Raw genomic sequence first — 26,515 nt, forward strand, 5'->3', positions numbered from 1 at the left:
GACATTGATTTACTTATATTTTACTAATGATATAACGCGATGGACTAATTGAAAAAGAAACTCCTTGTAATTTCAATTTATGTTATTTGTTTACATTATCATTAGCTCTTTTACCTTGACCCTATACCCTCGTGACGATAGTAAGACAATGTTTTTTTTTTCATAAAATAAAATACTTCCTTACTGTACATCGCCAACACGCACATTAGAGTGGGCCGATAATATATGAAGTTTTTTTTATTTTTTAGACATCAAAGTGAAGGGGGTCTAAAAAGTTACATTTCGGATTACATTGAACTTAAAAATGATTTCAAAAAATCCATACTCATTTTGACCTTCAAATTAGGCTTAAAGTGTATAACTGTCTGAACATTTTGTCAACTATCAATATTGAAAAAAAAAATTTTTTGTTAGTAAGCATATAATTTAATCACATTACAAATTCGAACACGTTTTAAAACTACCGAGATGCAAAAAGTTTACACTCCGCGGAACTGATTCCGTTGAGCGCCTGGCTAATATTAAAGAGCTAAAACATTTCCAGATGCGGATGGGATTTCGATTCCTCTGAATTTCACCAACGTACTAGGCAACGCCCAAAAATATTTTTCAGTTTTTATTTCTAGTTTTTCCAAATAGATTCTCTAACTGGATTTTACTTCCTAGGATGTTATTAAGACTTACATATTACAACAGGGATAGAGAACACACTTTCCAATCCTCGAAATACAACATCATTTGTCAGCAATTCCTTTTCTCTTCAATGTGCCCGTCTCTGAAATTAGCTTACTTCAGATAAAAAATGCACCTTCCTTGGCCATTTTCAAGAAACATCTCAATTATTTTATTTTTATTCTTAGAATCTTAACTTCCTTTCATGTGTGTTATTTCGTTTATTCTTTTTGTTTCCTGAATCCTCTTCCCGTCTCCTTCCGAACTCATTACCTGATCAAACTAACAAAGGCTAATTTAAAAATTATTGAAATGAAAAGTTGGCTAATATTTGTACGTATATTTTTTTTAATGTGTAAACTAAATATATAATATTTAATGTGCATAATATAAACATTTAAAATAATAAGTGAATAGGTGCAAGCTTAATTTACTCACTTAAAAACAGCTAAAACTTTAAAATTAAAATTAAAATTAGTAATTACATAAATACAAGTTTTGGCCAACTTTTTTTCGATCGGTCTGTTTTTGGTTGGCTGAAATATATTGTTTTGGCAAAAAGCCTGCTAAAGTGCTTTTTTTTTGTACTTGACGTTTTAAATTTGTAAATATACTGTCTAAATTACAACGCTAAAGAACCGCCTGTATCAAGTTATATCTCTACACACTACACATGGGTATATTAAATATTCGATTGGTCACACATTTATGTAGGTTATAATTACGTTTTTACGTCCGTATTTAGGCACGCTACACATAATACTGACTACCGGATGGGTAAGTAGAATGCATAAACCTACCTGTAATTAACGGGTTTATTCAATTCCTTTTATTTAAGACACTAACGCGCCGCCTTTCTACGGACTCTGAATGATAAGTCTAATTCCAAATGGACGCACACACAAGAGCTGTCAGTTTAGACAAAACCTAACTAGGCAAAAAACTGCGTAAGGTGAGCAGTTCACACCCCGTATAATGCAACAAACACTTAGCTATCACTTATCTAAACGTGTTTATCAAATTCTTCGATACTTTTATTATTTTTCATTAGTAATCAGTACCATAGGCATAGGTGCTTTGGACGAAGCTTCCGGTTCTGAAACACCTATCTAACTACGGATCATGTAAAACTGTAACAATAAAACTTAATCAAAAACTACGAAGCCCTTTTCCAAAATACAAGAATTGTTTTATTTTTAGATTTGTCTTATATTTTTCCGTAATACTTTTATTCAATTTGTTATTGAATTTAAAATAAAAACTTCTTAACTTTTTCTATTCTTATTATTTTATAAATTCTAATATTCGTTTTATTTTAAATATCGAGAAGACGTATTTTTAAAGTTTTATATTGTACTTTATGTATATTTTAATGTAATTAACTAATTAAGATAATTCAGTTTTTCTTCTGACGTTTGTTGGTGGAACTGCATTGTAATTACTTATTCCACTTTTATTTCTAAATTTTTACCAGTGACCGGTTTTGTTGTGCCCGACATCGTCAGACTGGTGTCAAACCCGGTCACTGGTAAAAATTTATAAATAAAAGCTTAATAAAACAAAAAACGTATTTTCATTATTATAATTAATTAAGATAACTTATAATACTCAGTGTGGAAAATGTATATTGACTATTGTTGTCATTAAAGTTTCTATTATCCTTGCATTATGTGTGCGTTTTATGTAAAAATTGTTATCATCCCAATATTTTTTTTATTAAAAAAAAAGTATCTATCAGTTTTAAGTGCCGTTACGTAAATAATGTTATGTAAGCTATCCATAAAAATAATCAACTTTTAGTTTGTTCGTGGTGCAGTGGTCAGCACATTTGACTTCCATATTAATCTTGTGTCGTGCGTTCTTTTAAATGAATAAGTGTTAAAAAATGTTGTAGTTCGACTTTTGGCCTACCTTTTGGCGCCACTAAGCAGTAAGCACTTTACACTGCACGTGTAGGTACCTACAGTTAATTTAATTAAATTAATTAATTTAATTTAATAATCCAAAGTTAATGTGTGTAAAAAAAGTGTTGTTTATTTATAAAATTATTACTTACTGTGTTTGTACTTATGTACCCACCTGTATAATTTTTGTAAATGCCCCTTGGGCGTATTATAAAATTAAATAAATAAATAAATATTAAAATAGCGTAGTATATGATGTTTTTTGCCTTAAAACACAGTGAACATCAGATTTTTATTTCAGCTTAAAAAAGCATTACACCTTATGTAAATTGATTGCTTTAACCAACCAACGACAAATCTCAAGCTCTGTAAATATGTAAAGTGCCTGACCTGTGTTGAAATGTACATCCGCTATAATTTTTTGCACAAGACACCAGCGGTGCTATTCTGAACCACTCTCGCGGCTGTGAAAAACACTTTTATCTCGTATTTTGTATTTAAATACGCGAGATAAAAGCTTATTTAATGGTCGCGAGAGCGTTTGAAAAATCACCCCAGGGCCACGATTGCAAACACTATCTTCATTGGCACATCAAGACGGTATAAAGTAAAATCAATATTCAAACAAACAAACCATCACACCGTTTCCCCGTAGGAGGTAGACAGAGAGGATAGAACGCCATATCACTCTGTCTTTGCATACATAAATCGCTTCCTCTACATTCATACATCTTCTAATGCACGGACGCCGATTATTCCTTCTCTTGACATGTCCATCTTCAAGTATCGATCAATATTTATGTAGTATTGCCTCGTATTTGCATTAAAATTTAAAGTATCTATAACTGAGCATGTTTAGAAAAAAATATACATACATATTCTATATTTCATACTGAAAACATAATGTTTCTTTGTAGATAAAATTGACGATAACTTTTAACTTTCCATTGGAATACAGCCCCGGAAGGCCCAATAACAGTGGTAAATTACAGCATAGAATACCCAGGACTGAGAAAAATCATTTTTTTTCTCTCAACTCACCGGGAATCGAACCCAGAACCCTTCATGCATGAGGCAAGCGTCTTAGCCATAATACATCGTTATTCAATAAATAAGTCCTTCTGTAATCACTACACATTGTCACATACATACTGATACACACACATGCATGCTCACCCCAACTCCCACTACCTGCACAATATTACACTGATACACTATTCTCATTCTTATTTTTAGAGGTGGGGGTCAGTGCTATGCACGCTCCTGACGTCACTGCGACCTGTGAAGATCTATTGTGACTGGTCTTCTCAAATAGTTCTCGACCTCCAAGCCCAGGTCTATAATGATCCTGGCTACTGTGTGAAATGCGAGAGTTTACATTTCGCTGAATCTCCCCCTCCAAGCCCAGATCCGTAAAGTATCGGGCTATTTGGCAGGGAGCGAGCTCTTTAACATCCTCAGGTTTAACCAGTGGTCCCCCGAGGATGAGGCTCTTTTTATGATGCAAAGCATAACACTCACATAGAATGTGTATAGGTGTTTCCTCATCTGCGCCGCAGAACCTACATCTAGAAGTTTCGGAAAGGTTCATTCCAGCAAGGTGTTTGTTCAATCTGCAGTACCCTGTTGTTGTAAGTTAAACACTAACACAACACCCTTACAAATATACAAACGAACATTTGCACGTGCGCCCTTTTTAAAATGTAAAATTACTGCCGTTATTATTTTACTTTTATAAAAATACCCCATAAAATGTTATTGTAACATATGGATTTTATCATTTATCATTTATTTTTTCATTTATCATTTATTTATTCATATATATGTACATTACAAAATAAAATATCTTAATTCATACATATATAAATAATTAGGTAAAATTAGGTCAAATTAGGTATATGTAAAAAAAACACATTAGTATACATAATATCCAAAGAATAAAATGTTAAAAAAGTAAGAGAATCTTGTAACGAAAAACTCCCTCAGAGACGTGAAAAATGTCAATGTCCAAAGTGATATTGTTCAACATAGAGATAGCCCTTCCAACAGGCATAACCATTGGCAGGTTGGTCCTGTATATTGGAATGTGAAACAGTCTATGTTGACGCTGTCTAAGGTAATTATCAGGAACATAAAAGCTAATGCTCCGCATAATTTCAGGGTTGTCAATAATACCGCGCAACAATCGAAAGAAGTGCGTTGTTAAATACACATTCCTTCTAGTCTTCAAACTGCTGTAACCAAGCATACCCTGGAGAAACTCAGTGGGATAAAGCCATGGATAATATCCGCACTCCCTCATGTAGAGAAACCGAAGAAATTTCTTCTGAACCCTCTCCACCATAAGAGAGTACTTCAACTCACACGGTCCCCAAATCATCGAGCCACTCTCGAGTCTACTTCGCACCAACGAGTTATAAAGAATTCTCAGTACTCGTGTACTACCAAAAACCCTAGCAGTACGCAAGACGAATCCTAACATCTTCAATGAACTACTACAAACTGTTTCGATCTGATCATGAAATGTCAGGGAACTCACAAAAGTGATGCCTAGATCTTTAACTAGACTTTAACTTTTCTAGAACTCACACGAGAGGTAGTATCAAACATGGTCAATATAGTGCAGGCAATTGGTAAAATAAACCAAAGTAGGGAACAAAATGCCAAACACTCCTCTAGTGGAACTGAAAACCTGTTGACTACTGCCAACAGGCCGGCTTCTCCTGAAGAGTTTTAAGTGGTTTCTTCTCCACATGAGCAAATGCTGAGAAGTTCCTGATTGGCCCACATTAGTATATCCCTCCTGATCCCAACAGTTTAGATAAAAATAAAGAAATTTAATTGCAGAAAAATCCACTTTTTAAATATAAACCTTGTTTATTATAAGCAAGGTAAATAACTAAGCAACTCCCATATAAAAATAAAAAAAATAAACATATGGATTTATTTTTTTACGTGTTTTTCAAGACAATAAAATAAAATCGAATTGATAGTAGGTACCTTCTGGGTTAATCACCGCCAATGAATTAGAATGATCTTAGAGATAGGTAAACAAAAAATTGTAAAGTTTCCAAGGTTTGTTGGTATAAAAATGTGTAATCCCGTGTTGTAGCGGTCTCGCATTTGCCTACCATGTAAAAGGTCTCGAGTTCGATTCACGACATGGTTAAAATGAAACATTTATTTTTAAATGTCTTTTTACACTAGAATATTTCATAGTCCCTGGACTGGTACCTGAAGCGTAAGACTGATCACCTTACCTTAATTTTACAAAAATGATCAGGATGCCCTGCGATTGGTAAACCTATGCAGTGCCCTATGCACCATAAGGTGCGGAAAGGGAATGACAATGATGATTATGAACCCTCAAGCACTATTTTTTTCTAAAACAAATTATTATTGGGTTGGTATCGAGTATTTTATTATTAGACAAATATACGAATACAAAAAAAAAGAATTGCGTAAAGTACAACAGTTAGGAGCAATCAGGTTTTCAGTGAGTTTTTTCAAATGGTGCTTTTTTCAAATTATGTTGAAATGTTATTAGTTTAGTTATGTGTTCATTATTATAAATATCATTAATTTAATGTTATTCTTGTATATTCATATTATTTTTATGTTTGTGTACGTTTTTTTATTCTTTATCCTTTCTGTCTTTGTTGTTTATATCCTAATTATAATTTTTAAATGCACGTAACTTGTCTTATGCCAATTTATCATGTTTTATTAAAGACCAAATAAAGGGAAAAAAGTGGTTGAAAAAAAAAATAGTATCCAACCTCAAAAAAGTTTTTACCACGATATTCCAAGAACAAAAAATGTATAATTTCCAAAAATGTAAAAGTTTGTTTCTGTAAATGTATAACTTTGTATAAAATTAAAACATTCGTCACACAACTCAACGCCCTAGCAGTTTGTAAGGCTATTTAACTACTGTTCGTCATTAGTCATTACTGCTACAAGTAGCTAAAATATTATCATTTCCCCCACTCAAAAACATAAACAAACGTTTTTCGTGTAAAATTAATACAGTAAGAAAACCGTATCTCTGACAAATATTCCTACGATGTATTTTCCCGTACAGCAAGACGCAAAGTTGCGCCGTTCTAGTGTCGCGACGCTCTGACCAATGGCGTGCGTTCGTTTCAGGTTGCGCGCGCAGGGGGCGGAGCTAGGCGCCGAGCTGCAAGGCTTGCTCCAAGCGGGGCTGGTGAAACGAGAACCGGAGGACCTGAGCAGAAAGGTCGTGGAACCCCCTGACCAGTCGCCCGTGGCGCCCCCGAGAAACAAGGTACGCGTATTGTTAACACTTACAACCTTTCAGTCGTAGCGCAGTCGTCGACGCGGACGGACGCGTGAGCTCACGTTACTTGCCCGACAGAAATATTGTTAAATTTTCCGTAACTTAAGTCTAATTGGTACCATTTATTACGTTTTGTGTTTCGATAGTATTTGCGAACGTTGTTTTGTTGGAAAATTAGACATTAAACAAATTGTGTTTTTTGACGCCTAGTTAAAAAAAACTATCTTATTTCTATTCTAACTCAGTGAAAATCATCAGACTGGATTATACACTCTTAAGGATTATAAAGTGTTTGTGCATTGTGTTGCAATTTTGTTTCGTTCGGATTTGTGACTTCGCAAAGTGCACTTAGTGAAATTACTTACTAATTGTGACACTCGGTAATTATCAGTCGAGAAACCCTCAGGCGAAAACGTTGTGAAATAGTTTTCTATCGTTTATATATGCACACTACATCCGCATTAGTGAAGAAGTGTATTACGCGAAAATCCGTTTAACATTCGGAATTTATTTTGACACTTCGCATGCTACAAGGATGTTGTGAAAATATTCGAACAACACTCGGATTCTTCTCGGCTATCCGTTCTCGGCGGAATAACTTTAGTTTTTCAGACACTGTCTCCGACAAGTGTCGTGCCAGTCGGGATTGATGTCCAGTGGAGACGAATGTCCAGTTTTTCAAAAGAGAATTTAAGCCGCGCATTAACTAAACGAACCGACAGATAGAAATCTTCGGTGCGGTGGGAAGTGTGACGGCGAATGCGTAAACCCGAGTGTCGTTTTTCGTTATTCCGTATCTGGATATAAACGATCGGAATATCGCTCGAACAATTACGATTCCATAAAAGCAACGTACGCTCCACAAAACCGATCGAAACATAAACAATGAATTATTCATCTCTCTGACATTGCTCGCGTATCTACTCGTTGCACATCCGAGCAGTTCGCTATTGACGTGTTCGTAGCGTTACGATCGCTATCGATCATTCTATACACTTATCGACTTCTTATTGCGATCGGCTGTGACGAGATTCGTTTGTGATTCGAATTCTTAAAAATGAGAACTCGAAGGTAAACAGATCAGTCACTCCGAGCAACCGCGGTGCCTTTATATTCCTCGCTGTGACGCCTCTCGCGCTACCGCAGCGAACCAGCTGCGAAGTAGGATTACACGAGGGGGTGGATCAGTCGGGAGGTCCGGAGTATAGATGCTGCAGAAGGCGCCCCTAAATAGTTAGGGGCCGAGAGTTAGTGCGGCTGCGATCGTGGCTAACTTTTGGCCCGGGCCTACCGTGGGGCGGGGTGCTCCGCCCCAAGCGCGCCCCTGCAGCGACTGGCTTTTGCAGGACGAGATGTACGCCACCCAGATGTTCGCGGCCGGGTCGGGAGCCGCCAGCCCGGCGCCCTACGCGGAGCAGTACCAGGCGCAGTACACGCGCGCCGCGGCCCCCGCGGGGTTCGCGGACCCCTACTACCGCGAGTACTTCGGGGAGACGTACCAGCGGCAGTACGAGGGCGAGGCGGGGGCGGAGCGCTACGCGAGGCCCCCGTACCACGGCAAGGGCGTCATCACGGGGGCCGGCCTCACGGTGGACCTGCCGAGCCCGGACTCGGGGATCGGAGCCGACGCCGTCACCCCTCGGGACCAGCCCGCCACTCATCAGGTTAGTTCGACTCCACACTAATACATTATATCTGCAGTGCCACATCCCGCCCACACTCCCACATTGTATCACTTCTTCAAACCTTCATATCGACATTGTAAAAGTGTAAAAAAAAGTTTTCATTTCTCTTAGATTCTTCACGATTGTAATGGTATTGTAACTAAGATTAAAAATCCATAAGTCTTAAAAAAACTATTATTGTGTCTTTAAATCGTTCGGGTACCCGTGCATTGATCGATGTGATATGGTAATCTAATCTAATAGAGTTTTTGAGAACAACCTGTAGTGCTACCATTGTTCGTGCTCGTTAGTAAACTCGCAGGGAGGCAAATTTAAATGAAAAATTATATTTTAGTGTCCATTGTATTACTGAACAGAGGTAATTTTCAAATTAACCAATATGCCTCGCAGGCGTGACAGTCACAATACGATCTTGTAAAACCAGTACATTATTCTATCACTACATTGGTGTATGGCTAAGCAATAAAAATGACTAGAAATTGAAACTCACTCGACGTGTACTCTTAATATCAATAAAACATATTATCTCTTCTGTTATTATTCTAATAAATTGTCGAACCACGGGCGCAGTTTCGCAATCTATCAATCGAGATGTGTTTTTTTAGAATTCGGTTTTGCACAAAATTAACCGTTTTATTTTCACAATTGTCAAAAAAAGAACGTCACATAATTCATACGTACATATCCTTATTGAAATATCTTCACAGCACAATAAAAATGTCTGAATTTATAACGGTAAACTAACAGTTACTGTTTTTAATTTGTATTCTTCGTGATTTGTGGAAATTCTCAAATGTCATTCGTATCAATTTAAATAAGTTATGTGTAAAAATTTTGCATAATATTAAGTCTTCTCTTCATTTTAATGCAATAAATTACTGTAAATCGATAAAATATTGACAATAAACAAGAGTATTAGATAAATGCGCCAAAATCGAAATATTGGCAACTCATATTTTTACAATATGGTTCACAAATTTTCGATTTACTTTGTTTTATTTTTTATCTTGTTTTGATGACATTTATGAGCACACACTATTTTTATGTGTTTAATTTTTTTCTTTTATTTAAAATATATTCTAGTAAATTGCTATTCTTTAATTTTAATTGTATTATTTTACTCTATTTTCTTACTTCAAAAAAAATAATCTTTAAACCATTTTTTATGTTTATTATTTTACACGTATACAGTGTTATGTCTGTACTCTTTTTATTTGATTATTAATTAAAACTTATGTCTGAGCACCCGATGACAAACTATTATAGAATAGTTTATCGGGACAAAATATATTTTAATAATTTGTTTTCTTTATAATGTATTAATGTGTGTATTTTATTGAATAAAGACTGTATGAAAAATTATTGACGGCTTTACTAGTATTCGTTCGTACTAAGTAAAGTTAAGATTAACACCGTGAGATAGATAGGAACATTTTATTCGGCCCGATCAGCGACCTCGCGTAGGCGGGTATCTAGTCCCATCGGCTCGCGGTAACGCCTTGTGTCCCGTGAATGATGAGTTTAGTAACTTGCTCCAACTTCACAGCATCTGAGGACATAAATCTAATCAGATCAGATATTGGAACACACCGCCCACAGTTCGATGGGCGGATAGCCGCCTTACGAACTAACGTGCTAATCTAACTCGCCGACCAGATTCCGACTGCAATCTAGATAGAAAAATCCGATGGAACAAAACGTCACATTAAATCTAATTCAAATGCGAAATTACTCATACCTATGTACATTATTTTTAAATTGGTTCTGCGGTTTTGATTGTAATGTTTTGGTCAGTTCGGAAATGTTAGCAAGAAGGCCACAAGCGACACAATTTGATTTGGCGAAATTTAGATCGTTAACTTTACTATAATGGATGGAAAAAAAATCAATGTACAAATAAAATAGAAGTGATACGTAAATCCATAAGATTCAATTACCCAGTGACCGGTTTCATCGGTTTCGCGACATCTTCGTGACTGGTTTCATCTTTTATTTCTATGATAAATTGCAATAAACTTTTAAATGTTACAACAGATTCAGTTTTTTTTTTTAATTTTGAAAATCAAATTTTATCTATCTTCAGTTTGAAATATGCCATTAGCAGTATCGTAGCTAGGGGCTAGCCAGGCGGGCGGCTACCAGGGGCGCAACCCTCAGTAGGGCGCCTTTTGCAAACCCACTGCTTTATTTTTTCTTTCTAGAATATATGTCTTAGGGGGCGCAAAATTCAAATCTTGCCAGGGGCGCTCATGACCTTAGTTACGACGGTGGTGAAGGCTTAGAGAAGAAAAAAAATCTATTTTTTAAATAGTAAAGAAACAAAACGTTTTTAAATGCTTATTTTATCTTGAAAGCATTCCCGCTCAAAAACTAACTCTTATTTAATTAAAACATTTAAGTTTGTAATTGAAAATTCTTGATGGAAGTTCATTGTAATTTATTATATAAATAAAAGACGAGTGAAACTTTAATCCAAAAATTTGGAATATCCCGTGACCGGTTTCATCGCTTTCGCGACATCTTCGAGAGTGGTATCTTTATTAAGGGGTTCAATGTATTTATACAAAACAGAGGTAAGGATAGATAATTCAAAATCATACGAAAGTAAATTAAATAAAGTTATTTTTATCTTAAGGATCATTATCAATTTTTTTTTTCCGGGTTAACTAATGAGATGATATAATGCTACGAGTATTTTAATGAGTTTAAGTATTTTATTTTTAGTGTCCCATCCTTCATGAGTGTGATTTTTACACGAATCAAATCAGATTTTTCAATTGTCCCGTAAAGTCAACACGACAATTGTCCCAGATATGTTATTTTAATATGCACTTTTCTTATAAATAAAATCATTATTTCATATTGAAAATTCTTTACAGATTGAAATTATCTTATTCAGCTAAAAAGTTACGATGGTTTGCAAATCACTAAATCTTGCTTGCTGGATATTTCGTTCAATGCGACTTCCATGGTTTATCCGATAAGCTACAGATATGGACATAATAGGGTTAAAATGGTTTCAAATCATGATTATCTATTAAATTATGCTTGTATTATTTATTCTGTTATGTATTGCTGATTATTCTGCTAACAGGGAAATAATAAACCTTTTATGCTATTTGTCGATTATGCATTTATTTCGCTGAAACTTATCACCTTTTGTTTTAATAATTGCCACGCTCCTAAAGTAGGCAGCAGAAATATATCATTTAAAAGTGAAAATACACCCGTGTGGGTGTCCTCTTGCTGTTAACACTTAGTATTATTAAGCGGTGATGAATTATAAAGCCTCCCCCTCACGACGCGTCCAGAAATCGCAACCGTGTTTTCTTATTTCCGATTTTCGTGTTCGTTCGCCTCGTGGGACGCAGATTTATTCGTGCATCAATTGTATCAATGGCCTTGGCGACGTGCGGGGGTTCGATCCCGGCTGAGCTGGTTTACGATTACTCGGGTTTATTCCCGGGTGTGGGGCAGTGCACCTGGGTGGGTTCGGGAACAGATTAAAGGAGTTTTATCATACGCCTCTCATTTTTAGGACTAAGACAAAAGGTGGATTTATGTGCAAGCACGGTACACGTGGGATTTTCATGAATCACCATCAAACGAACGTAGAAATAAATTTAATGATTTATGTAACACATTGCACATTGACTGCAAAAAATACATTCATAGTGTAGGTGTGCAGTACTTATATGTAGATTTTTCGGTAATATAATTTTCAATAAAGGTTGCAGATTAATTGCTAACTATTGATAAATCAAATTTTCATTACTGTTACCGATGATAATATAAAGTAGGAACTTGGTGGAACTGCATTTTTAATTTTTATTTATTTATTTAAACGCCTTGTAGGCTTTTACATGTTTTACATTTATAAATATCATCATTCCCTTCCCGCACCTAATGTTGCATTGGACACTGCATTGGTACACCAGTTGCAGCATATCTTGATCATTTTTGTTAAGATGATCAGTCTTACGCTTCAGGTACCAGTCCAGGGACTATGGAATATTCCAATGTAAAAACACACTATAAAATAAATATTTTATCGAACCCAAGACCTCTTGCATGGTAGGCAAATGCGCTGACCGTTACGCCACGAGGCCGACTGTATAAAAATAAAATCAGAAATATGTATTTTATAAAAAAGTAGCAAAAAAAAGGTGTACATATTGGTAAAAAATATATGGGTATCCATAGATACATATTTTGAAGTGAAGAGAACAAAAGTGCCTATGTTCCCATCTTTGTTAATTCCAAGTTTCATTTAATAAGTTATATTAAATGAAACTTAAAATTAGTAGAAGCTAGAAAAATAATAATTAAGAATGCAGATATAAGTCGGGCACGTGGTGTAATGGTCAGTGCGTTTGCCTACCATGCAAGAGGTCTTGGGTTCGATTCCTGACATGGTTGATATGAAATATTTATTTGAAAGGGTGTTTTACACTACAATGCTTCATAGTCCCTGGACCTGAGGCGTAAGACTCATCATCTTACTTTCGTGTAACGAAATTGATCAATATACGCTGCAATTGGTGTACCGATGCAGTGCCCTATGCACCATTAGATGCGGAAAGGGAATGATGATATAAGTTAATAAAAGGTACACAATTTAAATCAACAAAGTAGTATTTAGGTATTTAAATTTGAAGATAGTGAATTGCGCTGCCTTTTAAAATTCAAAAGTGTTATATTAAATATAGGTATCTAAATCATTTTCGTATCCATTTGCAAACGCATGAATTCTCCTTATTGGCGAGTGTGCACTGTAGTTTTTTGTAGATACATTTACATAGATTAGTTATTTGAATCGGGTAACCTTAAATTATATTAATAAAAATTGCTTATTTGGTTTTTTAATCTTACAAACTATGAATCCCTAAATGATTCAAAATGAAATAATTTTGATATCAAATAATGTTTAAATATCTTTAATGCTTACCTAATTCTCTAATTCATATAGTGTCCATGCGGCTCGACTGTGGAATCATCTCCCATCCACCATCAAAGATGTTACTACATTATCTCTGTTTAAATCACGTCTAAAGAAACATCTCCTTTCTCTTCCTTAATCTCTTCTCCTTTCCTATTTCCTTTTTTTCCCTATTTCTCATTGAGTAATAGTTTTGATTTCAGGTAATTTATAAACAAATGCGTTTATTTCTATTTTTATATATCTTTAGCTTTTTAATCTTTATTTTCTATTGATTATGTTATGTAACTTGAATTATAAAGATAGAACTATAATTTTCTTGGTTGGTTGGAAGAAATTGCCATTTGGCAATAAGCCCACCAATGTACAAAGAACATTATGTACAAAAAGTTAAATAAATAAATAATTCACATAGCCCCTTTCAAATCATGTAATTTTCAATTAAAAAAAGTTTAATGAAATATGCTTGTTTCAGATGCTACCGGTTGTTTTAATTGATTCCATTTTTACTAATACTGTCCATAAGGTATTTGAATTTCTGACTAGGTACTCTTCTAAAAATAAATAATTAGTAAAACTGTTTTCAATGATTGATTGCATTCATATTCCTGCATGTTAATTCACTGAATCGTAAAATTAATAAAATTTATAATCATTCGAAATCGATTGGATCATCAATATGAGATTGTTGATAGATGATAATATCGATTACCGTGTGGAATCCGTAAATGCCAAATGTGAGATCAAAGTGAAGGAAAATATTATTTTACCGATTTTGAAATTGTATACTTCGTAATTAATTTATTACCTTTACAGTATTCTGTGGCAAGTAACGTGAGCTTTAGTTGCGTAAATTCTATAAAAAAAATAACATGATTATATTGGTTTATACTATACTTTCATAGCCATGTAACTATAGGTAATTATGTAATTCAACTTTTACAGTTTTAATGTTTTTATAGAACGACCTGTCCCCTTTTTAAAAAAATCATTGTACTGAATATTTTAATTTATTCGTATTTTCTTTTTTTAATTTCTACGTGATTTTTAATAAACGCTGTAAAATAGGAATCAATTTCTGGTAGAATGAAATGACACTTAGAATGACCGATTCAGAGCCCGCGACGTTAAAGCGGCTCCACAACCCGAATAAAAAATAATCTTGATACGTTTTTTTAATTTTAAAAAAATACTATTGATGAATAGTTTGCAACCTAGTGCTATGTTTAAAATGTTAATCGATTAAATTTTAATTATATTCTCAAAAATAAATCTTTGAACTTTTTTCTAAAATACATAGTCAAATATGATATTGATATTCAAGTTTTTTTACGAATATATTTCAATTGTAATCTACAACAAATATTCCAGTGTTTTTTATGTATGTTATCATTATCATTATGGATTCCCTTATAAAGCGCCATTTTTTAAATAAAATACCTCAAGGGCGCTTTACATAGTGATTCTATTTAATTTAATTGAAGCTTTTAAATTTGTAATTTAATTAAAACAATTTATTTTGTTGTCACATGCTACGGATTTATTCAAATGATTTAGAGAACAAGTGGGTTTTAAGTTTTTTCCGAAACATCACTTCACTTTCACAGCCTCGCACCTTTGCTGGGAGAGCATTCCATGCCAGGGCCTACGACCGCAAATGCGCGTTCACTAAATTTAGTGCGCTGTTTGCGTAGAGGTATAATAACTTTTCCTCTCGCCGTAGACTTAGCTTATCTATGTGTTGGTTATATGCGCCTCGTGGTCAAATGCCTACCATGCGAGAGGTCTCGGGTCGATTTTCGATATGGTCAACATGAAGTCGTGACCATACAAACTGGCCAAGTCAATTTCTTGCAATTTTCAGATTTGTTCACCAAGTTTTTGTCCTGGGCGTTATCCTTTACTGAAAAAAAGTCTCGTGTCTTTCTTCAGTTTTGCATATTTACTATCATTTTTTTTAAAACTAATTAAGCGACAATTTAATATTTATTTACAATCAATCCGCGAAAATAACAAATTATAGAAACTTTTAAAGCTTTCATTGTACCCCTCGCTATTGTCAATTTGTGATCAATTAAATACGCACGGTCGACACAATCACCTTTTTCTAATTTCCCAGTATGAAAGTGACGGAATAGTGATAGTTTTAAATTGAAACCGCGGCCGCATGTTACTGCGAGATCCCGCATCGGGAAAAAAGAAGAACCCAGTAATACAAACAAAACCAATAACACAAAACCCAAATACATATAGGAAACATTAGAAAAATTTGCCCTATACAACATGCACTCAGGCAAAAAAAGAAAAACAAGACGTAGACCAAAGCACATTAGGACATCAAATTACTACTGGCAAAGTCATAAAACAGATCCTAACATGATCCCTATCGAACTCAGGCTAAATAACCTCTCTTCATAACATTAAAGTCAACAGATGGAAGAATTCAGGAAATGTGGATGTTTAAACATAGGCAGAATGGTGAGTGTTACCCAGTGTGGAAAGTGGCCACTTAAACCAGCCAACGACAGTTCGTAAGCCCTGTAAATGCCTGACTTCTATATTCCCTTCTCAAAAATGTCGTCCCTCTCTGTTGCAACAAATTTAGCCTTGATTTTAATTCTCGCTGCGCGTTAGCCAGGCGATACAGCGGGTAGTTGGGAGGGGTATTGCATGTAAAACGAAAAGTGTGAAGTCCGGATTTTGGGGGTTATGGCTGGAAAAAGGCACCAAATAGCAAAAAGCACAAGTGCAAACTGACCAATATATCCGGAGATTTTCAAACTCTAGAGCGATGAACTGTAATGTTCGCTGTTTGCACGGAGGAAAGCAAGATAAACATGAATGATTACTGAAAGAATTCGGAAGAATAAAAAAAAAAATATTTTGATTGATACATTTATAACATTATAGGGTAGGATTATGCAAAGAAATAAATCAATATGATGACTAACAAAAAAGTTATTGAAGACATATGCTAATCGAGGACCCTAGATACCCCCCTTAGGCCCAGAAGAGTTAAGTCAATTTAATTATCACTCTATATAAATTGATTTTTGCCTTAATAGGCATTTCCTAATTAATTTTACGAACCAAATTATTTATAATGTTATTTTTCGTGTTATTTTACGTTTATGGTAAATACACGTAAAAAAACTCCAGTTTATCAGATTAGATTAGGTACATAAGTATTAAAGTTTTTTTTTATCAGTATTCATTCCATACGATCTTTTTCCATTCATTTTTGTGCCTTCCTTTATGTGTGTACACGTGGCGTCTCAAATAAATGAAATAACAAAGTATTGACTGAATAGAGGAGACTTTTCAAGGTCCAGAATCCCGCTCGATATAAATATGTAAGAAATTAAATACCATGTTCAGTACCTATTGCGTATTACGCGTATTAACAGACAACTTTTCAGTACCTAAGTAGAATTAATTAATATAAAAAAAACATAAGTACCTACCCATATATACTAAACAAGGTATAAACGTAGGTACCCACATGAGAGATTTATGAAAAAAAAAACTTCATTTGAATCGAGATGTGATCCCGGGGCTAGTGTCTTTGACTCACGGATCAAAGGTCCGTGGTTCTCATCCCACTCTACCCCAAATTGATTCCCATTTTCTTATAGTGAGTTATTTACAACTCGTTGAAAATGGCCGTAAAAATTTTACATTTGAATACATGAGAAATCAAATATTTCTTTTTAATAAGAATAAATAAATATATTGTAACTTGTGTTCTAGTGATTTACCCAAATATCAACATTTTGGGTCATTTTTAGACATTTGTAAAAACTATTTCATAAAATACGAATAAGGTTTTAGTGGGAATTGCACAAATAATAAAAATAATACTTTTATTCCTCCTAGATTGCGTAGGTAGTGCAAAATACTGCAAAACCCAACCAGCCATAAAACCAATAAAAATAATTTTATTGGAAAAAATAAAGAAAAAAAAATTGGGTATAAAAATTTAACGGAAATAAAAAAAATATCACATATACATTTTGTCATAAAAAAAACAAAAAGGTTTAATCGTAAAACAACTAAAATAAATACGTACATACTTACGAAGTTAATATTATATTTTGTTTTTACGTACCTATTACGACACATCTTTGTAAAAAAAATATAAAACTTTATTTATTATTCGTGTCTTGAAATTATTTATTTAATTTATACATCACAATGAATGCTTTTTTATCATTTTTTATTTGTTAATAGACTATTAAACTAAGTCAATCTATCAACAAAAAAAAAAAAAATTGTATCATTTTATCATCATCATCATCATCCCCTTTCTGTACCTAATGGTGCAAAGAGCATCCAGGGACTACGAAATATTCTAGTGTAAAAACACCTTTTTAAATAATTTTTCATATCAACCATGTCGGGAATCGAACCCGAGACTTCTTGCATAGTAGGCAAATGCGTTGACCATTACACCACGAGGCCGACAATCGTTTTATCGGCGCTATGATTTTTTTAAGTTCTGTAATTTTTAAATTACTCCTGCTGTGATGTCTCGCGTTCCAGTCAGTGAGTTGGCTTCCCGGAAACCAGAAATCTATCACGACACTATCATTGGTTGATTTTTGAGAACTTGTGACGTAGTTCGAAGTAGTTCAATATCCAATTTTTCATAGCGCTGATCGTCTCCATTATTCAGTTCTCCGTAATAAAAATTGTTTGGTATTTTCAAAAATCAACAAAACTTGCCTTGAATTAAAACTTCACCACTAGCGCCATCTTGCGGTGTTATATAGAACGTCGTGTGATATTGATATCACCAATACAGCCTTACGCGATGTTAGTTGTAAAATTAAAGTAAATATGGTCTTAAAATAAATAATTTATTATATTTTTTTTTAAAAACAATTCAAAGAAATATTATTAAGTACCTGTTATTTAATTTATTTGCATATTTCATATTTAGAAGTTTATTACCAGTAAATACGTATTTATTATCAGAAAATCTATATAACACTAGAGCATTTTGAATATGGATTTTACTCTTGTTTGGTAAGTCTCCATCTGATATGGCTCAGCCTGATCTAAGGATGGAGATAATTTGTTATCGAAATTCGAAAAACAGTTATTAAAAAACATAAACTACTAGATTTTAAATGCGTATCTTATTTTAGAATCAAATAAGCATTAAAAGATAAATATAAAGTATAATATAAATGTATACCGAGAATAATATTTTTTATTATAATGCGGATAGCGTATTGTTACGATTTTTTCAAGGTTTGCAGTTTTTCTTTACTCCGCGCGTGCCGTCACTACGTCTATTCGCCGAGTTGTCCTGATCAGTTGGCTTCTCGGAAACCGAAAACCTATCACAACACTATCATTGGTTGATTCAAAAGAACTCGTGGTTTCACTTAATGCAGAAGTGTAACAAGTATTTTTAATTGGTACTTTATATTTTAATATAAGTTATTATAATCGTATTATCACTTCTCATAGTTACTTTTTTTTAATCATTTCAATTATGTTTTTCATGCATTTTAAAAAAGCTTCGCCGAACAATTTTTTAGGAACGCAATTGTTTTTACAAACGGACTATTGATATTTTAGAGTTTTTTAAAAAGATATTTAAATTCATAGTGCTTTTATTTTCATTACAAAGATTTTTTCCGCTCTATTGGATTATTACTGATAGGTATCTTATTGGTGTTGCTTCTCGTTAGAATTTTTTTTTTTTCACGAGTAAATCGTTTCATTATTTTGCTTTTTTCACAGAAACTATAATTTCAAATAGCAAACACTTAAAATGTCAGCTCTCAAATGCAATAACTTTATTTATCTCATATTTACATAAATCCATTAGTAAATCCCCTAAAATATGTATGAAATGATCGAAATTAATCATAATTTATTACAACGCGATGGTTTCCAAGAAGAGTATCGTATGTGTTAGTTGTTTATGCAGTTACGCTATTTTAATAGGGTAATATAATGTCACCTGTCATCTGCACGTTATTCGTACTAAAATAAATAGTTATATAGTGCTTTACTTATTCTTTCATGTTGATATGTGGAATGCATATTTATATAGACGTAACTTTAACTTCAAAGCCTCAACTTGCTAGATAAAAACATTGTTTAGTCTGAACTCAGTAAATCCAATCCAATATAATATATTATAACAGGCCAGGACGCCTAATGAGGAAGTTTAGTGCTACGGGAAATTGGATGTAAAAATTCTTTTCTTACACACGGTAAAAATTACAGCATTTAATTATACGGCGAAGTTATAAAATTCATGACAGAGGGGGAAAACATTTCTGAGAAGAGCATATGGAAGTCCAGGAATTTAGAAAGCTTATGACCTGTCATTGGCTGGTTTAAGTGTCACTTTACTCACTATTGATGTAAATGTATTTTTTTATTTACAATTTATTCGTTTACATTTGGTACATTTTTTATTACATAATTTAATTTAATAACTTGACAACTATACATGAAAACTAAAAAATCCCACATAGGTATACCCTGTGTTTGGGCATACTGGATCTAGAATACGTAAATCTATGGTATAAATACACACATATATTATTACACATAATATTAGGAAATATTTAAAAACTGATATATGTTGGGTTTATGTTTTTGTGCACCTATGGTGAAGGTGTATAGTGGATTTTTCATGTTAGTATAATTGGTGTCCTGACAAAGAGTGCGTTTTGAAACCGGTTGACTTATAAAAGTCGACAAGTGGTTGTAAACAAATATTTTTGAACATTTAATATTATCTAGGTACACTACGTTGGAGTGGAAAATTGGGTGCGGAAAATTTTGACACTTAAATTCATTACTAGTTTACAGATATTACAAATTTCATAGTTGATTATAACAATTTTACACTTTCCATAGTTTTTTTTAGGAACTACCGATAAACATAATATTGTGTTAATGTACTCATTGCAAATATTGAATGGCTAGGTATCTTATGATAATTAAATTCATTGCTAGTTTCCCAAATTTCATAGTTTTTTTTTTATTTTTTTTTATTTATTTTTTTTCGTTTTTTTACAATAAACATAAGTGATAAAACAGAGTATTAAAAAAATAAAGCATAATTATGTAATTCCATAGCAAAAAATCCCACAAAGGCATGGCCTATTCGTGGGTATACAAGAAAATGTTAATGAATTTTTGCTCCTATAATAAAAAATGGACAGTTATAATATTTTTGTGTAACATAAGAAAGAAAAAATTAAATATTCTGTAAAAGATAAAATGGTATTTTTTTATAGTAATTAAAAAAGGAAATAAAAAATATAAAAAAAAAAAACACAAAAATATTCCTTATTATTAAAGGGCAACAAAATAAAACATAGAAAAAAAGAGTTCATATCTTAAGTTTGAATCCAGGATAGTACATATTTTTTAAAAGAAGAAAAATTTTGATAGTTTGGAATCAATGAAATATTATCAGTAAAAAAAGAATTAAAAAATTTTGGGCCTATAGAATATGCATGTCTCTGTGCGAGCCTCGTTTTACAATGTGGTATTTCTAACCACGATTCCTTCATTGACTTGATCTGTTTAAATTACTTGTAAATAAATTTTGGTTCTTAAATATATATTTTAAACATTGAAAACAATATATTTGTCCTAGATCTAAAAGTCTAAAAGTTTTTAAAACAGTTTCTAATGGTTTAATATGATTGTTGATCATAACAAATTTACACTTACCATAGTTTTTTTAGGAACCATCGATAAACATAATATTTTGTTTAAGTACCCAATGCGAATATTAAACGGCTAGGTATCTTTTGTTTATTATATATGGCGTTGATTATTTATAGATGCATCTATGATAAATACATGGTTCGGTTTGATATCAAATTATTGTTTTTTTAAACGCCAAAAAAATTCACGAGCGATATCCTTGAAAACATTTTCCGCCCCTCCCATGTAATGTTGGCCACAACATTATCATTTTCGGGAAGTCATAAACCTGACCAGATTGGCTAGTTAATTTATTATTTGCACCTCGGAATGATCAAATCGGCTCCTAACAACTAGATACAATGTGTAATAAGTAATAATATGATCTAAAGACCACAAAAAACTCGTATGAATGTATATAGCCCTAAAAACTTGTGATTTTTCACGCTCAATATGTATTTTTTTATCCTTCGGTCACCTTAGTCGTACGGTCAATTGGCTTTTTTAATCAAAGCGGTTAGCTAAATGTTTTACGGATTTTTTAAAGTTATTATATATAAACAGCTTTGGTCGTCTAATCATAATCTACACATTGTACTTCACATTGCTTAGTAATGCGTATTAAAAAATATTATCATTTAAAATGTTAAATTAAATTGATTGAAAAAAAGTATACACTCAACACATAATAATTGGGTAGTTAAAAGTTCATGTTAATGATTTCACAAGTCTACTTATCTATAAATAAATTCACTCACATTATGGAATAAAATTATATTGCCATTTTATAACCAATAAATATTTTGCGAGTCATTTTTTTTGTGAATATATATGTAATAGATTAATTAAACCACTTTTGTTTAAATTCCACGGTGACCATTTATGTGTTTTTATGGTAAATTAATAAGCGCAATACAACGCAGACAACTGCAAAATTTCATGATATGTTTTTTTCTGTGACTCGTTCTTCTTCTTCTTCTTGCGGTGCCTTATCAGGTCCCCCTGACGTTGGCGATCACTACAACGAAAGCATCTCGGTCCTGCGCTACTCCCAGGACAAATGCATGTTGGGTGTACTCTCCATAGTAATTCCTGGAAAAAGATGACCAGAGTAGTTTTTGGTTGCCTTCCCTGGTGGATTTTTCTGTCGGGGTTACCTAACTTTAGCTGGCTGGTTCTGGTTTGGAGGCGCTAGAAACCTGCCTTTGATCCTCTCGTTATCTGCTGCACAACGTTATGAGTGTAATACCATTGCCCAGGGTTCGCGACGTGGACGCTAACGAGTTGGACTAGTCAGTAGTGTTGCCGGTGGAATGCAACTGGGCATTCGCAGCATTTAATAGAATCACATCTTCCAGCAAGATGTGACTCACTGCGACCCTACTGACGGTTTGAAACTGTGACTCCTAATTATTTTTTAATGTTGATATAAGAGTTTATCTGTGTCCAGGCGGGTGAATGATACAGTTCTGTGTGTGAAATCAATCCAGAATGCCGGACGAGTGTTTTATACTCGATGGCTACTGTCCTGAATAAGGAAATCGAGTGAAGTTAAATCCGCCTCGTCGTCTAGTGTTTAACGCGTTCGCCTGCCATTTAGGTCCTAAGCTCAATTCCCGGCAGGGTGGACATGAAATATTGATTTTAAAGTCTTTTATGAAATTCAATATTTTATTGTTCCTGGATTGTGACGAGCTAAACACGTATCACCTTACCTGCATGTAACAGATAATCGAACTGTGCTGCATTTGTTTTTCTAATTCAGTATACTATGCACCACTGGGTGTGGAAAAGAGAATGACGATAAGAGTTTAGGCTTTTAAAAGTTTTCAAAATTTCTAAATGTTGTTTTATACAAAATGTAAATTTGAATTATAATTTTTGTGGAAAATTAATACATAACGTAAAGAAAAATAAAAATTTGGTAAAAAGTTACTTCAACTGAGAAAGAGACGTCCTTGGGATGATCCGCTGTCTTGCAGGGCGCCCGCTGGCACAGCGGGGGTTTAAACTGTGCAACTCGGTTATAAGCTTAGACTATACCCTGTCTGTGTATTCTATTCTAAGTGTGAAAGTACTACGATTATTAATATAAATCATGAACGCATATAAAAAGACGTCCTTCTCATAGGAAATAACATAAAAGTCTAGCCATTTACAGGTCTTATGATTTGCGAACTGAATAGATTTGGACACAAATCCATTTAAAAAAAAACATATTGCTACTTGACAAAATTGTATACTAACTGACTATCAAATTTTTTTGCTGAAATATTATTTTATAGGTATAGTGGTTCTACCCTTTTACATAATAATCAGTGTTGTGTTACTTCTGAATTTTCCTATCTCGTGCTTTATGAATTTTATGGGTAACCGCTTATTTTTATTTTACGTACGTTTTATAGGGTTACAATATTTTATTGTCAAAATTAATTCGCATCAGTGATACGTTGACGAGAATTTCTTTTCATGTTGGTTTTAAGACGTAATAGAAGCGACAATAATATTTTTATTTGCGTGTTAAATTTTTGCTATTGTAAACAATTTTATTACAGGGGAGATAATTGTACTTTCGGTAGTAAATGATTAGAAATATTTTATACTTACTCGAATATGATCTTTCACATGTTTAGTGTTTTTGGTTGCCTCCGGATAGCCTTATCAACCACACTTGCTTATTTTACAAAGAATGAGGTTTTCGACGTCCTGGACGTCCACCGCTGACAGTTCATTGGAAGACATTTCTGACCTATGAAACGCGGATCTGAGAACCAAAAAGAATTTTGATAAGTTACATATAATCAGACAGTAGTGATGAATGGATGTTAGACAATTTTGGGTAAAAAACTAATCTAGTGGTAAGATCACCTTGCAAACATATGAGTTTCCTTAGCAGTGCATACATACAAGGAAAATTTGCTCGTTTCTGAACGAGAAAAGCTACCTAAAATAGTTGTCTGTAGTTTGGTAGCCTTGGAAGCTGAGAATCTAAATGTACATATTATGAACTTCATTTGATTAAGGAAATGAGGGAAGTGATTTTTTCAGACTGAGTTGATTAGACATTATCAATTTACCAAAATAATGACAAAGCTTTTTAAAAACCATAAAATTGTTTTTGGAAGCCACCAGATCGATATATCTGACAGAACCTTTAAAAGAGCCAAAGATAGTAGCGAGAACTTCAGATATTAAAATCTTTTTTAAAACAAATTTGAGTGGTGCCGTGGCACAGTTGATTAGACATACGGTCAACTGTGAAACTGGCAACGGGGGTTCTATTCCCTTCGGTTGCATGAAAAAATCCAATAAAGATTTTTTGAATTGGTCTGGTGTTGTGGCGCATTTGTGTAACTTCATTCTGTATCTTTTCATTTCCACCTGTTGACGAGCCTTCAAAATAGAGTCGTAGCGGTGTATTCCTTAAAAATTAAAACAAAACATTAACAGGAATCTTAATTGATCACAATCAATTTAAAATTTTTAAAAAACATATATTATATACCAAAGACAAAAGTGTTATCTCAGTGATTGATTCGCTTGTTAGTACAAAAATAAATTTCGTCTTTTTAATTCATATTTTATCCAGCCGACTAATCTGAATTCTGAACCAATTTACCAAATCCCCGATTGATTAATTGCTCTGCGCTGTGTAATGACCCAGGAAATTATTCAGACTGGCTGAGAAATAATGATTATTATACATTATATTATACAGCCAATCAGAGTTAATTAACACATCACGAACGTGGGTCACTGTTTGCAGTAAAAAGGCTCCTCCTACACCCATGAAAAAGCTCGATTCTGAAACATTTACGATATCCGCACTCATTGATGAAAGTTGTACACCTGACCAGGGCTAGATTGAGATATTTTTACTTTATAAACAACGCTTTTAATTCATAAAATTTACAGACAAAATAAATTAAGAAAAATAGGATGTTCAGGCATCTAAAATAAAAAAACATGAGTCCTTTAAATTTCTAGGCATCTTTATCTTTGAAAATTCGTAAATACTTTTAAGTTTGAATTCGCTTAGGGCCAACAATTTATTAACAATTATAAAACAAACGCACAGCAGATTGTCAAAATAAAAAACATTTGTTTACTTTTTACTTAAGGGCTACTGACGCCGACGCCAGCGCTAAGTGTGAGCATATATAATGTTAATTTTATAATAATTCGTATTCCTGGATTTTTTTTTTTTTTTTAATTTACACTTATCGACTAAAGCAATCCTCCCTTAGGTGCGGATTATGGTGAATTTATTTAATGGTCAATAGCACTATAAAACGTTAGATTTTAAACCGTTTAAAGTTTTTTTTATACATTTTTAAAAGTTTCATAAACCCTTATGGATTATTAGATAAATTAAAATTGCGGTTAAATTTTAATAATTGTTGCGTTTTCGTCTAAATGGCTCGTTTCATCTTACTGTTATCATGCTACAAAGCGCAGCAATTATATAAATATATATTTTTTTAATCGACTTGTTTTGGTGCAACTGGCACTTAGTCCGGGACTGTTTTCTTATGACACACCAATAAAGTGGTGATTCGAGTTTTGCACGCAGGCGCAAGCGTAGTTACCAATCATTTGCTTTCCAACTGGAAGTTATGGGCCATAAAAATGTCAGATGAATGCAAACACTTCTGACATCCCACTTCATCTCGACTGATGAATGTAGTTCAAAGAGGACGGGAGGTACATCAGAACTAACATAAAAAACTTAGCACTTGTACATGTTAACGACACTCCCTCTTTTAGATTATCGTTTTAATAATTTGCTGAAATGATTCACGGACTTGCAATTCATCCAATCAATAAAAATTCATTTTTCTTTTTCTTACAGTGCTACTCCGCCGTAGAAGTTGGCTATAATCGTGGCAATTTTACTTTGACGCAGCCGCTTTAAACAAGTATTTGGAGCTACAGTATAACCACGTTTGGTTTTTAAGCCAGGAGATACATAGTCTTCTTGCATTGCGTTTTCGATAACTTTTCCTTATATGGACTACTTCGTACTTTTCCAATTAAATGTTTCAAATGTCCAAAGTACTATTTATTTTTTCTAATTTTTTTCAAGCGTCATAATACTTTTTCTTTCCAAACTCTGTTACCCACGAAATTTTGGGCATTCTTTTATAGCTCCACGTTTCGATTACTTCAATTCTCTTTTTGATAGCTTGGGCGAGAGTTCAGCTTTTGACGCCGTAGAGAAGTTCTGAAATGATAAACCATCGTACAATTCGCGTACGCAGATTGTGGTTGAAGTCTTATTACTAAGGAGGTCACGCATCTTGTAAAAGCAGTCTCCTGCCAT

At 33.5% G+C, this 26,515-nt stretch overlaps 1 protein-coding gene across 1 annotated transcript in view; it reads left to right on the forward strand.

Annotated features, from left to right (window-relative positions):
- The first annotated feature begins 6,705 nt into the window (after positions 1–6,705).
- The window catches only part of LOC148273921 (protein grainyhead-like), a 114,429-nt gene continuing 94,619 nt past the window's right edge, over positions 6,706–26,515 (forward strand). Inside the window, exons 1-2 of the mRNA XM_088237904.1 lie at positions 6,706–6,867; positions 8,226–8,543. Of these exons, the coding sequence (XP_088094030.1) occupies positions 6,706–6,867; positions 8,226–8,543 (480 nt within the window). The remainder of the gene's footprint in view (positions 6,868–8,225; positions 8,544–26,515) is intronic.

Source organism: Micrasema longulum, unplaced genomic scaffold, assembly GCF_059751315.1.
Source record: "Micrasema longulum isolate JH-2025_06_02 unplaced genomic scaffold, ASM5975131v1 h1tg001802l, whole genome shotgun sequence".
In the NCBI taxonomy this organism is placed as follows: domain Eukaryota; kingdom Metazoa; phylum Arthropoda; class Insecta; order Trichoptera; family Brachycentridae; genus Micrasema; species Micrasema longulum.